This window comes from Culicoides brevitarsis, chromosome 2 (genome assembly GCF_036172545.1).
Source record: "Culicoides brevitarsis isolate CSIRO-B50_1 chromosome 2, AGI_CSIRO_Cbre_v1, whole genome shotgun sequence".
In the NCBI taxonomy this organism is placed as follows: domain Eukaryota; kingdom Metazoa; phylum Arthropoda; class Insecta; order Diptera; family Ceratopogonidae; genus Culicoides; species Culicoides brevitarsis.
In genome coordinates, this window is record NC_087086.1 from 35,659,786 (window position 1) to 35,675,797 (window position 16,012).

Below are 16,012 nucleotides of genomic sequence, written 5' to 3' on the forward strand. Positions count from 1 at the left end.
AAGATAAAAGGCGGTTTTTGGACATGAAAATTACAGTTTTAGAGGTTTGGGTTGAAAAAGATGTTAATTTAAGACCTTTGGGGTGTAAATTAACACTTCAAAGGTATTAAATTAACATCTTTTAACATAATTTAAATTTTACATGGGATTATTTTAACACTTTGAAACGTCAAAAATGATTCTTTAAACATTTTTGAGTTTCAAGGTGTTAAAATAATCCCATGTACGAGTAAAAAGCGCCTCATGTGATGTTAATTTTTGTTCCTTGAGGGTTATTTTAACACCTGAAGAACAAATTTGAGTTGTTCAGGTATTAAAATAATGACTCAAGGGACAAAAATTAACATTTGAGATATGAAAAGAGTCCTTTTGAGGTTATTTTTACTTCCAAAAGGGATTAAATTAACACCTTTTGACGTAAAAAGTAATACTTAGAAAAGTTTTTACGTCTCAAGGTGTTAAATTTAATCCTTTAATGAGAAATAAAAATAATTTTTCAAAAAATTTAGGACCTCAGGGGAATATTTTGTAATTTAAAGATGTTAATTTAACACCTTTAGATGTAAAATTTGTATCGAGAGTTATTTTTCTTCTTCAGATGCTATTTTAACAACTTTTGAAAATAAAATTTTTCTTTTTTGAGTATTAAAAAAAATCTTCAAGATGATAATTTTACTCTCTCAAAAGGATTATTTTAACACTTTTGGAAGTAAAAAAGCTTTTCATATGATATTTGTACTCATACAAGAGATCATATTAATTTTTTTTAAATAAAATTTGTTCTGAAGAATTATTTTTACGTCTTAAAGTGTTAAAATATCATATCAAAATATAAAAAATTATATTTAAAAGTGTTAATTTAAGTCCTCGGGGTATTAATTTAGCACCCAAAAATTTAAAATTATTTATTTTTCAATTAAAAATTCAATAAATCAACAAAAAAATTCAACAGACAGACACATTAACAGTCAATATTTAAAATTTTTTAATCCATCTTTCGAAATAACGCGTCAAAAAGATCTGAATGATGTGAGGGACGATAGCGGAGGCAGAGGTGTATTAATTATTCACAATATTTTATCCTGTAATTTTTTCTCTCTCTTGTTTTATGTATTCATATGTATTTTTATCTCGGTACATGTTATGTTGATATGACAGGACGAGATATTTTATGAAAAAAATGTTCACAAATGTGTGTAAAGTTTTTCATGTAGAACTGTTTTTGTTGTTATTTTTGTCGTTGTACCGAGAAAAGTTGTTTTAAAGTTATTGAAGTTCGTCGGTTGAAAGAGTTAAAGGTGATTTTTTTGCAGCTATTTGGCAATAAAAATTTTAAAAAATTTATCGAGAGAAGAATTTTTAATATTTAATAAATTTTTAATTTAATTTTTAATAAAATTTAATTTTAAGAAAAATTAGAAGACTTAAAAAAAATTAAAAATAAAAAAAAAATATTTTTTTTAAATTTTTTAAGCATATACCTAAAGATAATTTTTTTACAACCTTTGTTTATAAAAAAATTATTTTACGATGAAAAAAAATTAAATTTTTAAGTTTCATGAAACTTTTATAAAAAATATTCTTAAAATTTTAAAAAATTAAGAAAATTTAAATGTCTATTTAATTAATTTTTACAAAATTTCAGCTTTTTATAAAAAATTCTTCATTTAATTATAAAATTGAAGTAAACCACGTGGTTAAAATTTACCGTTCTCAATTCAAATCCATTTCAGGGTTGAACTTTTTTCACAGGATTGACATTTATCATTTTCATTCGTCTCAAAAATTAACAAGGTAAACAAAAATCCACATTGGAACTTAAAAATTCTCAAATTTCGTTACATTTTAACTGCAAATCCGCATAAAATCAACTCAAAATGAAACTCTTAACTTACAACTTCTTGACGTCGAAATGCATTCGCGGTGTTAAAGTTGGATATCCATTAAAACTGCACGTAAGCCTTTACCGCATTAATTTTTTTCAAGGATTTTCATGAAATTTCTCCTAATTTCCATCGTAGGTCGAAGAAAAGAAAGAAGTTCAAGCCGAATTCAATCCCGAGTTCATCACAAAAACCCTCCCACGGTTAGAATGGCCCGCGATTTATGCAGCAGCTCAAACTGTAAATCAATTTTTCTTCAAAAATTCCTCATGAACTCAAAAATTTTTAATTTTTTAGGTAAATTGCAGTGAAAACCTCCCCCAATCCATTGACGAAAACGTGTGCAAAGACCAAGATTTCCTCAAAAATGTCCATCATGTGCTCTTGGAGATCGACATCGTCAAAGGAAATCTCGAATGTCCCGAAACCGGCAGACTTTTCCCCATTTCCGATGGAATTCCGAACATGTTACTGAACGAACATGAAGTTTAAAGAATTTTTGCCGCATTTTTTTAAGTTTAACGCCTAAAAATAAAAAAAAATATTTTTTTTAATTAATTTTTTTTATTTCCGAAAAAGTAACTTTAATTATTTTTTTTATTATTGAGTTTTTTTTTAGAGAAAAGGATTTTTTTATTAAGACCTTCCTCAACAATCACATCAATTGACTGAATTTTCGACATCGAACATTTTTCATCTAATTTTCTACATTTTTTATTCGATTAGTTAGACATAGTTTATCAGTTTTTTTTTTATTTTTTTATTGTTTCAGTGTCAAGTACGACTTTAATTAAAAATAAATTCTTCGTTAAAATATTTTTTTCGGTTTTTGGCTTGAATTGTGTGTAAAATATTGTACTCGTGAGTGTCATGTCGGTCGAAGAGATTCAGAAAAATACATTTTTTCAGCAAAAAATTTCAAAAATTACGCCACAAATACGAGAAACTTCAACTACAGAACATTTTTCTATATGAGAAAATGGACTTAAATCTATTCACGCAAAAATTTTCTAATTTTAATGATTATGTAAGGTCAAATAACGACCAAAAAAATTCAAAAATTGAATTATTTTAGGTAAAAAATGAATTAAATTCAATAAAAAATGCTTTTAAAAAGCCTAAAAAGCTAAAAATATGTAAATGATTGCACTGGTTTGTTCTTTTTTGGTTGTAAGAGATTCAAAAAAATCTTAAAAAATAATTTAAATTAACGTTAATTGATTGTATGTGACGAAAAATCGTCAAATCAGTTACAAACAACATCGGGACGACTTAATTGGGCGTACATACTGCCCTTTGCCAACGATGAGGGACCCTTCCAGAGCTCCTTCTTGCTGCCACGTGCCACATAAGTACGTTCCGAGAGGAGATTCTTGTCAGGACCGCGTGCTTGGGACTTTGATCCGTTACTCAAATCGGGATTGGCGCCATTCCAGGTCATGTAATCCGAGCTAAAATGAAAAAAAATTAAAATTTTTACATTTTTTAAGGGAAAAATTAAAATTTTTTACAGCAAAAGTTCATCATTAGGCCCATTTCGTAAATCAGGATTAGGTCCGGCGGCATAAGGACTAATATGGATCTTCTTCAAAGGCTCATCCAAGGAAGTTGCTTCGGTTTTGTGATCGGTGACATCCTTTTCAGGGACTTTTGATTGCGCTCTAAATGGAAAAATTTAATTTTTTTAGTGAAAAATTCATGAAATTGTAAAAATCTACTCTAAAATGATCAGAAAAACGTCTAAAAATGCGATTTCTAAGAGAATCTAATGATAAAATGACAGATTTCTATCTAATTATTTGATGAGGAAAGCCAAAAAAATGCCAATCCCAAACGAAAAGTGTTAAAAAGTCATCACACAAACGACAAATCACACAGAAAATGATGAAAAATGTGGCAAAAAATCATACTTGAGGTGATAAAGTTGCGTTTTCGGGAAACGCGCTTTCGCATTTTTCTCCTCGGGCGACGTTTCCAACGATGACGTGAGGAAATCCTCGTACGACGGCGACGACGAAGGCAATTCTTCCATCGTTTCCAGCATCCCGTAGTGCGATGAGGAGCGTGATTCGCCGGAAAGCAAGGCGGTCGTTGCACAACTTTCCGTTTTTCGCATGTTGCTTGTTGTTGCTGCTTGGCTCGGAGTGGTTTTCGTTGCGACGGAACTTGAACTTGAACTTTTTTTTTGGAAAATGATTTTTTTTTTTTTTTGAATGATGAATGAGGAAAAAGTGGGTTTCAGACGGAAACGGACCAAAAATTAAGAAAAAAAAGGAAAATTTTGAAAAATATTTTTTTTTTAAATGGAGGTGCATGCAAATTTTGAGATAAATTTCGTGGTAAAAAAATCTGCATTTTGTCATAGGTGCAAAAAGTGCACGATGATTGCAACATGAGATTTGTGGTACAAAAATTTTTTTTTTGTGGGAAAATTTTAAAAATGATTTTTACCTCAATGGTTCGTTATTTTCGACTTCGGATTCTTGTTTGATTTTTTCAGTAGACGAAGTTTTGGGATTGTCTTCTTGCATGACAATGTTGAGGATTTGGATTGCACGTTCTTCGGAGTATTCGACGCTTTCGAGGGCCATGAGAACAACTCGTTCGGGAATGTCGGGGAATTGCGTTTGAAGTTTTTGACGAACTGAAAAAAATAAATAAAAAATTTAATTAAAAATTAGATTTTTTTTTAATTTTAATATTTTTAATAGAAAATTTTTAAGAATAAAATTTAAAAAAAAATAAAAATTATTAAAAACAAAATTAAAGAATTTTGTTCAATTTAATTTTAAATTAATTTATTTTAAAAAATATTTGTTTGAAAAAATTTTTAATTATTCGATTTTAAATTTCTTTAAAGGTTAAATATTAAAATAAATTATTTTTTTTTTTGAGATTTCGTTTAAATTATTTTTTATTGTTTTAATTTAGATTTTTTTTTAATTTTAAATAATTTTTACCATTTTTATATTGTTTTTTATAATATTTTTTAAAGATTAGTTTAAAATTAATTTAAAAAATTTTAAAAAAAATTATAATTAGCTCATAAAAAAAATGATAAATTTATTTTAAAATTATATAATTTTATTTTAATAAAATAATTTTTAGAATTTTTTAAATTATTTATTTTAAAAATAATTTTAATCATTTTTCAGGATATTTTTTAAAAAGCTAATTTTTTTCATAATATTTAATTAAAGAAAAATTAATTAATAAATAAATAAATAAATTTTTCGCGATTTTTCAAAATAAATTATAATTTTAAAAATTTATTAAAAAATTATTAAAAAAATCAAAATTTTTATTTACTTTATAGTTTATAATTTTATTTTAATAAAATAATTTTTAGAAAATTTAAAATAAAAAATTAAATTTTTCAAAATATTTTTTATTAATTTAATTTATTTTATTTTTAATTTAAAAATTAATTAATTAATTTTTTTAAATATTTAAAAAAACTTACTTTTTCGTTTTTCTTCGATAGTTTTGACGCGAACAGGCTTCGGCGTAAGAAGCAATTTCTCCTCTCGTTCCTGCTGTTCAACCTCTTTTTTCTTCAGCGCTGCCTTATTCGCTGCGACAACATCCTTCTTTTGGTATCCCATCGTAACAAGTCGTTCGGAAGCTTTTTGCACGTTATTGTCAACATTCGCCAAGACATCCAAAATTATAGTTTCCTCCGCTTTTGGGAACAATCCTTTGACATATCTACAAAAAAATTCAAAAAATCATTAAAAAATTCAAAAATTTTTTTAAAAATCCCAAAAAAAGCAAAAAGCTACAAACTACAAAAGCAATCATCACCTCAACTTCATCTTTGGCGACGAATGCGGCTTCGGCGACATCCGAAAGCCTCCCTCGAACCGCGGCGAACCACAACTTATGCCTCCGCCGCCGTGTTTCTCAACCATCGACATGCAAACGGTCGGCGCATTACTCGCAACACTCGCTGGTCTCGTCACGGGCGACGCATTTCGCGAATCAAAGTGACTGTAATTGATCCCAACCGCTGACGAGCCTCGATGAACGGATGGCGGCGTCTTTTGGAATGCCGAGACGCAAGTTGCTGCTGTCGCTGCCGTGTGAAAATTACGAATTGGCGGCGGAGTGTAAGGACCGGGCGTCGTAATGGGATGTTTTTCGACTTGCAAGGCGGAAATGACGACAGCTTCACGATTGTGATATCTTTTGTGGGGTGCGGCGTGTTGGCAAAGTGACAAAAAAAGGCACGCAAAGCAGTTTGTTAGTAGTTAGTGAGTGCATGAAGGAAATTTTTTACAGAAAAAGTGATTAGTTGTGTGAGAAAAGGAGAGAAAAAGTGCAAAAAAGTTAAAAAATCAGTGACTTACTTCTTCAACAACGACCGAATATGGGTTTCTGGCACAGTAGGGAACATCGTATTGATTTTCGAGACAACCGCTTCCGTGTCCGTTTCGGCAACTTGACTCGAAAAAGACGTTTCTTGGATGCTTTTGCGTGGCGCGACACTCCGATGTTGGCTGCGAGGCGTATGCGGGGTTGAACGAATGATCGGAGACATTTCCTAAAAACAAAAAATCAAATTTTTTAATGAAAAATCAAAAAATTTTCGTATTTTCAACTTACGAGCTGCTGTCGCTTTAAATTAAACTGTGGACTGTTATTGACACTTGGCACACCAGATGGAGGGTTTTGAAAAGCGGTTTGGGCCGGATAATTACTCGTGGGATAAACATGATACGGGCTCGCATGCATTGGCTAAATTCATGGTTAGAGAGACACAAAAACAAAAACAAAACAGGATTTGAACATTTTTTTTCAACTTAAGGGCTCGAAAATCGCTCACCTGTAACGGAATACTCTCGGAGGAGATCTGAGCAGTTCTGAATCTCGCTCGTGGATCATCCCAAGTCGTTGATTTTGTGAAAAGATTCACGAAATAACTGCAAAGAAATTACATCATCAAGGACGCCATTCGACAAAAACATCCTTGAGGTCCGTTTTTGCAAGGAATCAACCTCGGGAGGGGAGGAAATTCGATGTTTTTGAGATTTATGGGTAAGTTACTTACTATCTTCCGGTTCTGGAGTCAAATCTGCACTCCCAATTTGGCGGAAGGGGAGTTTGATCAAGTTGCTGCATCCCATCCATTTTTTGCACAGAATTTTATATTTGGAATTTCAGCGAACGTTAACGCCTGCGCATGTCCAAAAGCCTAGTTTCATCCCGTTAACAATAACAAAACATCAAAATTGGAGATTGTAAGTACTTGGGTTGTTCGAAGCTCGAGTCTCGAGGTTCGGTGAAAAATTTGTGAAAGCTCGAGTTTCGAGCTTATGATAAAAATGTATCAGAGGGGCTCTAATTTATCATTTTTAATCATTTTATAACTCAAAACTGCCAAAAAATTGAAACTGAAAAAAAATTTTTTCCTTTGACATAGTTTTGATTTGAAAACTAAATCAAGAGCAAAAAAAACTGTGTCAAAGCAATTTTTGTCAAATCTTGCTCCAAATGGATAAAAATTTATCAGAGGGGCTCTAATTTATCATTTTTAATCATTTTATAACTCAAAACTGCCAAAAAATTGAAACTGAAAAAAAATTTTTTCTTTGACACAGTTTTGTTTTGAAAACTAAATCAAGAGCAAAAAAAACTGTGTCAAAAACTGTGTCAAAGCAATTTTTGCCAAATCTTGCTCCAAATGAATAAAAATTTATCAGAGGGGCTCTAATTTATCATTTTTAATCATTTTATAACTCAAAACTGCCAAAAAATTGAAACTGAAAAAAAATTTTTTCCTTTGACATAGTTTTGATTTGAAAACTAAATCAAGAGCAAAAAAAACTGTGTCAAAAACTGTGTCAAAGCAATTTTTGTCAAATCTTGCTCCAAATGGATAAAAATTTATCAGAGGGGCTCTAATTTATCATTTTTAATCATTTTATAACTCAAAACTGCCAAAAAATTGAAACTGAAAAATTTTTTTTCCTTTGACATAGTTTTGATTTGAAAACTAAATCAAGAGCAAAAAAAACTGTGTCAAAAACTGTGTCAAAGCAATTTTTGCCAAATCTTGCTCCAAATGGATAAAAATTTGTCAGAGGGCTCTAATTTATCATTTTTAATCATTTTTTAACTCAAAACTGCCAAAAAATTGAAACTGAAAAAAAATTTTTTCCTTTGACATAGTTTTGATTTGAAAACTAAATCAAGAGCAAAAAAAACTGTGTCAAAGCAATTTTTGTCAAATCTTGCTCCAAATGGATAAAAATTTATCAGAGGGGCTCTAATTTATCATTTTTAATCATTTTATAACTCAAAACTGCCAAAAAATTGAAACTGAAAAAAACTTTTTTCTTTGACACAGTTTTTTTTGAAAACTAAATCAAGAGCAAAAAAAACTGTGTCAAAGCAATTTTTGTCAAATCTTGCTCCAAATGGATAAAAATTTATCAGAGGGGCTCTAATTTATCATTTTTAATCATTTTATAACTCAAAACTGCCAAAAAATTGAAACTGAAAAAAAATTTTTTCCTTTGACATAGTTTTGATTTGAAAACTAAATCAAGAGCAAAAAAAACTGTGTCAAAGCAATTTTTGCCAAATCTTGCTCCAAATGGATAAAAATTTGTCAGAGGGCTCTAATTTATCATTTTTAATCATTTTATAACTCAAAACTGCCAAAAAATTGAAACTGAAAAATTTTTTTTCCTTTGACATAGTTTTGATTTGAAAACTAAATCAAGAGCAAAAAAACTGTGTCAAAAACTGTGTCAAAGCAATTTTTGCCAAATCTTGCTCCAAATGGATAAAAATTTGTCAGAGGGCTCTAATTTATCATTTTTTAACTCAAAACTGCCAAAAAATTGAAACTGAAAAAAAAAATTTTCTTTGACACAGTTTTGTTTTGAAAACTAAATCAAGAGCAAAAAAAACTGTGTCAAAAACTGTGTCAAAGCAATTTTTGCCAAATCTTGCTCCAAATGGATAAAAATTTGTCAGAGGGCTCTAATTTATCATTTTTAATCATTTTTTAACTCAAAACTGCCAAAAAATTGAAACTGAAAAAAAATTTTTTCTTTGACACAGTTTTGTTTTGAAAACTAAATCAAGAGCAAAAAAAACTGTGTCAAAAACTGTGTCAAAGCAATTTTTGCCAAATCTTGCTCCAAATGGATAAAAATTTATCAGAGGGCTCTAATTTATCATTTTTAATCATTTTATAACTCAAAACTGCCAAAAAATTGAAACTGAAAAAAAAACATAGTTTTGATTTGAAAACTAAATCAAGGGCAAAAAAAACTGTGTCAAAGCAATTTTTGTCAAATCTTGCTCCAAATGGATAAAAATTTATCAGAGGGGCTCTAATTTATCATTTTTAATCATTTTTTAACTCAAAACTGCTAAAAAATTGAAACTGAAAAAAATTTTTTCTTTGACACAGTTTTGATTTGAAAACTAAATCAAGAGCAAAAAAAACTGTGTCAAAAACTGTGTCAAAGCAATTTTTGTCAAATCTTGCTCCAAATGGATAAAAATTTATCAGAGGGGCTCTAATTTATCATTTTTAATCATTTCATAACTCAAAACTGCTGAAAAATTGAATTTGCTCAAGTTCGAGATTTAATCAAAAATCGAGCTTGAAGTTGAAAACCCTTGAGACGAATAAAAATGATAAATATAGGGGGCGCATTTTCGTTACCCTGTAAAAAGTTCACTTCGGATTCAGAGTTAAACTTATATGAAAATCCAATTTAATCGTTTTAGGCGACAAAATAAAAGTAAAATTTAATAAATTGTATTGAAAAATTGCAATAATTTTCATTTCTATAAAATTTTATTAAAAAATCTAAAATTTATCTAATTTATTTTTGAAAAATTAGTAAAAAAAGCGAATTATTTTTCTCTTTATTTGTATAGAAACACATACGAGAATCAGATTTGACTCCAAAATCTCGTTCGCAGGGACCAAAGCAATAACAAATTTCTCGTATCGCGATTGAACGGGACGACAAGACGTAAATACGAGCGAGACGAGACGAGACGTGTATTTCAATGCTCCGTCGAATAATTGGTCAGTTACAAAGAAATTATAGAAGGAGTTGTTACGTACGAACGAACAAGTGAAATTACTTTCTGCTTTGAATTGTTGCTTTGTTTAGGCAACAAATCACGAAATTGCATCGAAAAATGTTTAATGTTGACAAAATTAATACCATGGCGAAGAAGGTGAATCCCGATATCGCCAAGGAACGGAAAAAGTGCACTTTCGACGTTGAGGAAATGGCCTGTTGGTGGAATAATGGCGCTCAAAAGCTCAAGGAGAAACGCGAAAGAGGTAAATTTTGGCAAAAAATTTCGATTTTTACGTTCATCTTGCAATCATCCTTGAAGAAAACTTGTTTTTTTGTAAAGTATGGACCGAACTTTGCACTCTCATGTTACGTTAGATAAACTGCACGGCACGTACATGATGTAAGATGAGTGTAACAAGTGCCCTAAGTGCTGAAATTATAATAAAAAGGCACGTTTAATAATTTTTTTCTCGTTTTAGAACAATTTTTCTTGAATGATCCGGAGTTGAATGACAAAGTGCCGTATTATTTCAAGTCACATACCGAAAAATACGAAGAAAGTGTGAGAAAAGCTGTCGTTATTTGCAGAAAAATCAAAGAGTTGCAAGATCAAGGCAAAGATGGTGTTGACAATTACATGTAAATAGCGATCTTGACCCACATTTGTGACCTATTTAACGATTTTTTGTCATTTTTTCTCGTTTTAGGGCTCTTTTGGGAGGTCTTCTTGGCTCCGGTCTCATCGAAGAAGGAAATCCGTTGAGTGTTCATTATGTCATGTTCCTTCCGGCACTCATGGGACACGGAACAACGATGCAACAAGCCGAATGGATGAGCAAAGCATGGACTTGTCAGATAGTAGGAACGTATGCGCAAACCGAACTCGGGCACGGAACCTTCATTCGAGGCTTGGAAACGACAGCAACGTACGATCCAGCGACAAAAGAGTTCGTTTTGAACAGTCCGACGCTCACATCGCTCAAATGGTGGCCCGGAGGCTTGGGACATACCGCAAATTATTGCATTGTCATCGCCCAGCTGTGGAGCAAAGGAAAATGTCACGGAATTCATCCCTTTATTGTGCAGCTGCGCGACGAGGAAACGCACATGCCGCTGCCCGGCATCCAAATTGGCGAAATTGGAGCAAAATTGGGCTTCAATACCGTCAATAACGGCTATTTGGGGTTCAAAAATGTGCGGATACCACGCGAACAGATGCTCATGAAGAACGCCAAAATTACCGAGGTGAGTTACGAACGATAAATTTTAATCTCGAAAAGACTTTGGCACTCGATGTCTCGAGTTGTAAACAATTTTTAAACAATTTGGTGATAAGAAACGAAGTTAATCTTCGGCGCAAAACGATTTTTTTGCTTAGTTCAAAGACAAATCAGGTCAATTTTATGATATTAAGCTCTTATCACGTCAAAAGCGATCGAACACTTGCGTGACGCACCGATAAGGAGGAATGATTTCAGAGTCTGATGGAAAAAATTTGAATCTGATGTAATTCGGCGACATTTTGAACTCATGTTTACTCAGCAAAAATTGATTTTTTTTTTTAGATAATTTTAATCGAGAATTATCTTTTTGCGCAGGAAATTCCTAATTTTGTCTATTTTAATGAAATTTTCCATTAATGTTTTTTTAAATGTTTTATTTTTGGACTAAATGATTTTTGATTTTTTTATTTTTTGAAGTTCACGGATCTCAAGAAATATATTTTTTTAAAAATTTATTTCAAATCAAAAAAAAAAAATAATTAATAAAAAATCAAAAATAATATAAATAATAATTAAAAATAATTTTAATAATTAATTAAATATAAAAAATAATTTATTATAAAAAATTTTTTTTTTTTAAATAATTTTTTATTTAAATTATTTTTTATTTAAAAAATATTTAAACTTTTGACCTTAAAAAATAATTTTTGGTTGAATTTGTTGTCTAAATTTTCAAAAATTAAATTAATTTTTTTTATTTTAAGAATTTTTAAATTTCAAACAATGATTTCATGTAAAAATTTAAAATAATTTTGATCAAATACACATTTTTATTTAAAATTTTTAAAAAGATTTTTTTTATTTTTTTATTAAACTTTTTTTAATAAAATTATTTTAAAATAATTTATTAAAATTAATTTAAAAATTTTTTAAAAAATTAAATTAAATTTTTTTAAAACTTTTTAAATTTCAAAAAAAATATTTAAAAAAAAAGTTAAAAAATCAAAAATGACCGTTTTTTGGCATATTTGCATGATTTTACAAGAAATTTTCAAAAAAAAATTATTTTTTTTTGCTTTTTGCATTGGAAATGATATATTATAAAGAATTTCCTTCTCTAAAAATATTTTTTCAAAAATCAGTGAACTGATGTTTTCAAAATTTTTTTCAAATTTTTTTTGTGAAAAATTATTTTTCAATTTTTTAGTTGAATTGCTCTGAAATCAATTTTAAATAAGAAATTATCAATGAAGATACTTTAAAAACAACGAAAATATTGATCATCGGTCAAAAATTTATTGAATATTTGTCATTTTGTATGAAAAAGTATTTCAATTTTTTTTTTTTTTTTTAATTTTTTTTGAAAAAAAGGTTTTTAAATAATTATTAAAATTAATTTTAAAATTATTAAAAATATTTAATTTTATTTGCCATTAATTCGCATAAAAAGTTTATTTTTTAAAAGAATTTTTTATTTTATTTTTTTTTTAATATTTCAAAATTTTTTTAGACTTAAAATGAAGAATTTTAACAATTTTTTATGAACATTTCTAAAAAAAAATTAAATATTTTCATATTTTTCCTTCAAAAATTTTAATTTTCGATAAATTTTTAACAAATTTTCTTTTTAATTTCAGGATGGTGAATTCATCAAACCAAAAGCCTCCGTCCTGACCTACGGAACAATGATGTTTGTGCGTGTCGTCATCATCCGCGACATGGCTTCATACCTTTCGAAGGCAGTAACTATCGCAATTCGCTATTCCTGCGTTCGTCGTCAGAGTCAAATCAACCCCAAAGAGCCCGAAATTCAAATTATCGACCATGTCACGCAACAAAATAAACTTTTCGTACCTTTAGCGAGCGTCATGGCATTCAAAGTTGCCTCAGATTATCTATGGGATTGTAAGTAAATTGAAAACTTTTAAAAAATTTTAACAAAAAAATTAATTTTTCTAAATTTTTTGTAGTGTACAATCAAGTAACGCACGAATTGGAGGGCGGAAATCTAGATCGTTTGCCGGAACTTCATGCGATTGCGTGTTGTTTGAAGGCTGTTTGCACCGCAGATACCGCAAAATACGTCGAGGCGTGTCGTTTGGCATGCGGCGGGCACGGGTACTTGCATTGTTCGGGCTTTCCAGCGACATATGCGATGGTTTGTTACATTAAAAATCTAATTTTGTAACAAAAATTATTTTTTTTTTATTGACTTAGGTGACAGCTGCGAGCACATATGAAGGCGAAAACACCGTTTTATTGCTGCAAACCGCCCGTTATTTGGTTAAAATGTGGAGCGAGGCCCTAAATGGGCGTGCACTTGTACCAACAGTCGCTTATCTCGAACACGCCGTCAAAAATAACGGACAAAAAGTGAAATGGGATCAAAGTTTCGCCGGAATGATCGCCGCGTTGCAGGGAATTGCTGCGGGAAAACTCAAAAACGTCTTCGGCAAAGTCGAGGTTTGGAAATCGCGTGGTTTGACGCAGGAAGAGGCAGCGAATAAATGTTCAATTGAACTCGCATCGACCGCAGATGCCCATTGTCGCGCATTTTTGGTGCAATCGAGCTATGTGATGATCAATCAAGCATGTCGCGATGTCTCTCCCGCACTCGGGGACGTGCTGAAACACATAATTGAGCTATTTGCCGTTGATACGTGCATTAAATCGCTCGCTGATTTACAAAGAGTGAGTTTTTTTTAACAATTTTTTATGAAAAATTTAACAAAAAAATTATTTTTAGTACACAACCATCACGGAAACGGATATCAACAACCTTCAAACGACATTGGAGAACTTGCTGGCAAAGATTCGACCCAATGCCGTGAGCATCGTCGATGGTTTCGACATCCCCGATAAAGTTCTGGGCTCCGCGCTGGGCGTTTACGACGGAAATGTCTACGAAAAACTCTTCGAAGAGGCCCAAAAAAGCCCGATGAACCAAGAACCTGTCAACAAATCATTCCATTTGTATCTAAAACCGTTCATGAAGTCAAATCTTTGAGGAATTAACGAAATTTTTACATGTACTTTACACGAAAAAAATATTTTTAAGCCAATTTTAGGGGGGAACGGGGCAATATTCTGTGATTAGCGTTAAAATAAGGCACGTTGGACGTGCTTCATTGACATTATCAATGCAAAAAAATCGGTGAATGGGTAAAATTTTAATAAAAATAGACAATTTTTACTTATTTTTACTTGTCTTTTTAATCTCGAACGTTAACAGGTCACAAAATTAACTTTTTTTTCAATAAATTATCTTACACGCGACAAAAAATTCAATTTTCTGGTACAAAAAAAGCGTCATTTAATTAATTTCCAGCGTAATTAGGGTTATAAGGGCTCTGTTGTTGGTAAGGTTCTCTCACGACTTGGTCATAAGGGGGCGGAGAAGCGAATTGAGTAACTGCAGGTTGTCCGTATCTGTCAAAAAAAATTAAAAATTAATAATTTTGGATGAAAAAGATAAAAATTCACTTACGGCATCGGCATTTGCATCTGAGGAGGACCTTGAGGAACCCCATGATAGCTAAAAAATTAAAAATTTATGAAATTTTTGAATAAAAATCAAGAAAAAATTGATTTTTACGGTTGTGGCATCCCCATTGGAGGCATAGATTGACTCGGAGCGACTACAGTAGCGACTATCGGAGGTGCCTGCGTTGGATAAGGTGCTTGATGAGCGACGTATGTGGTTCCGGGAGCTACTGCTACAGTCTGATTCTGCACAGGAACTGCTTGAACAGCTAAAAATAATTAAAAATTCATAAATTTTTGGATTTTTCGAGGAAATTTGGGATTTTTACTCGTAAAAATGACTCCCGAGCTCCTTTTACGTCTTTTGAAACAAATACTGCACAAGGAAATGAAGATAAAGATAGCAATTGCGTACGCAATATACTTCACAAATCCCATTTTGTGTCGAAATTCAATCCTTTCACTGTCGCCGGTGAACTTTTTTGGTCCTTTTTTGTTCGAATTTCACGTCGTGCAGGGCTTTAATGCATTTTTCCTCGTTTTTCGAAGGAATTTTAATGTCTGAGTCACAGCCTTTCAAGGTAAACAAGGGAAAAAATCTTTAATCCAAGCGTTTGTTTTGTTTATCTTCTCTTATTTTTCGCGTTTGACAGCTCGCATGACATTTCAACAGGGGCGCAAATCGTGATTCAGACGGAAATGCAGAAGATAACGGACCGGATTTTGTTCTTAAAGGACTGAAAAATGTCGGATTCGGGCAGATTTTGTAAAGCTCTTGGAAAAATTTTATGTTCGCCATGTTTGATAGTCTATTGGCTCATCACGGGAGCCGACAAACATGAAGAAGGTAAAGAATTTTTTCGATTTTTAATGATTTTTTATTAAATTTTTAATTTTTTTCAGAAGAAACATTGATAGTTCCGCAACCTCCAGCCTCGCCTCTTGATCCGGAAGTGCAAATACGTGAAAAGAAGCCAAGTTTGGATTATGGAACGACTTTGCGGAACAAAGAAGTTGGAGAAAGACGTCCTTCAGCAGGGAATCGAAGTACAATGTTGTAAGATTTTATTGAAATTTAACTTAAATCGTTATTTTTTATCAATTTTTCTTTCAAAGATGGGATTATTCCGACATTTTGGTGCAAAAAGAAGAAGAAGAAATACCTCAAAAGCCAAAAATTGAAAAGGAAATTAAAGTAAGACCTCCTTCCGCTATCCCTGAAGAGGAAGAAGACGAAGATGATGTGCCAAAAAGACTTCCGGCGACAATTGGATCAGCTTTTATCAAGCCAAATAAGAAAGATATCGAGGAAGCGTTCAAGAAAATCGTGAAAAAGGACATTTCTGGTACTTCTGATGATTTTGTA

The 16,012-nt window shown here is 31.1% G+C and overlaps 4 protein-coding genes across 5 annotated transcripts; 2 read left to right on the forward strand and 2 right to left on the reverse strand.

The window, feature by feature from the left end:
• The first annotated feature begins 1,786 nt into the window (after positions 1 to 1,786).
• Positions 1,787 to 2,437, forward strand: LOC134830005 (multifunctional methyltransferase subunit TRM112-like protein). Its single transcript, XM_063843338.1, has 3 exons — positions 1,787 to 1,955; positions 2,022 to 2,123; positions 2,181 to 2,437. The coding sequence occupies exons 1-3, from the start codon at positions 1,878 to 1,880 to the stop codon at positions 2,373 to 2,375; spliced, it is 375 nt and encodes a 124-aa protein (XP_063699408.1). The 5' UTR covers positions 1,787 to 1,877; the 3' UTR covers positions 2,376 to 2,437.
• Positions 2,438 to 2,461: 24 nt separating this feature from the next.
• On the reverse strand, positions 2,462 to 7,072 carry LOC134830004 (uncharacterized). 2 transcript variants are annotated; one of them, XM_063843336.1, is made up of 10 exons: positions 6,934 to 7,072; positions 6,709 to 6,805; positions 6,489 to 6,620; positions 6,233 to 6,426; positions 5,688 to 6,068; positions 5,347 to 5,591; positions 4,335 to 4,527; positions 3,794 to 4,060; positions 3,395 to 3,544; positions 2,462 to 3,334 (listed from the first exon to the last, which is right to left on the reverse strand). In XM_063843336.1, exons 1-10 carry the CDS (start codon positions 7,011 to 7,013, stop codon positions 3,130 to 3,132), a joined length of 1,944 nt encoding a protein of 647 aa, XP_063699406.1. In that variant the 5' UTR covers positions 7,014 to 7,072; the 3' UTR covers positions 2,462 to 3,129. The 2 variants fall into 2 exon arrangements, with proteins under 2 accessions (XP_063699406.1, XP_063699407.1); XM_063843337.1 differs by lacking the exon at positions 3,794 to 4,060.
• A 2,814-nt stretch (positions 7,073 to 9,886) lies between these two features.
• LOC134831107 (probable peroxisomal acyl-coenzyme A oxidase 1) lies at positions 9,887 to 14,372 on the forward strand. The gene is made up of 7 exons (XM_063844758.1): positions 9,887 to 10,203; positions 10,420 to 10,579; positions 10,648 to 11,185; positions 12,801 to 13,068; positions 13,134 to 13,321; positions 13,381 to 13,854; positions 13,910 to 14,372. Exons 1-7 carry the CDS (start codon positions 10,056 to 10,058, stop codon positions 14,168 to 14,170), a joined length of 2,037 nt encoding a protein of 678 aa, XP_063700828.1. The 5' UTR covers positions 9,887 to 10,055; the 3' UTR covers positions 14,171 to 14,372.
• LOC134831108 (protein shisa-5) lies at positions 14,363 to 15,281 on the reverse strand. The gene is made up of 4 exons (XM_063844759.1): positions 14,976 to 15,281; positions 14,759 to 14,915; positions 14,651 to 14,698; positions 14,363 to 14,592 (listed from the first exon to the last, which is right to left on the reverse strand). The coding sequence occupies exons 1-4, from the start codon at positions 15,082 to 15,084 to the stop codon at positions 14,481 to 14,483; spliced, it is 426 nt and encodes a 141-aa protein (XP_063700829.1). The 5' UTR covers positions 15,085 to 15,281; the 3' UTR covers positions 14,363 to 14,480.
• Between the last annotated feature and the right edge of the window lie 731 nt (positions 15,282 to 16,012).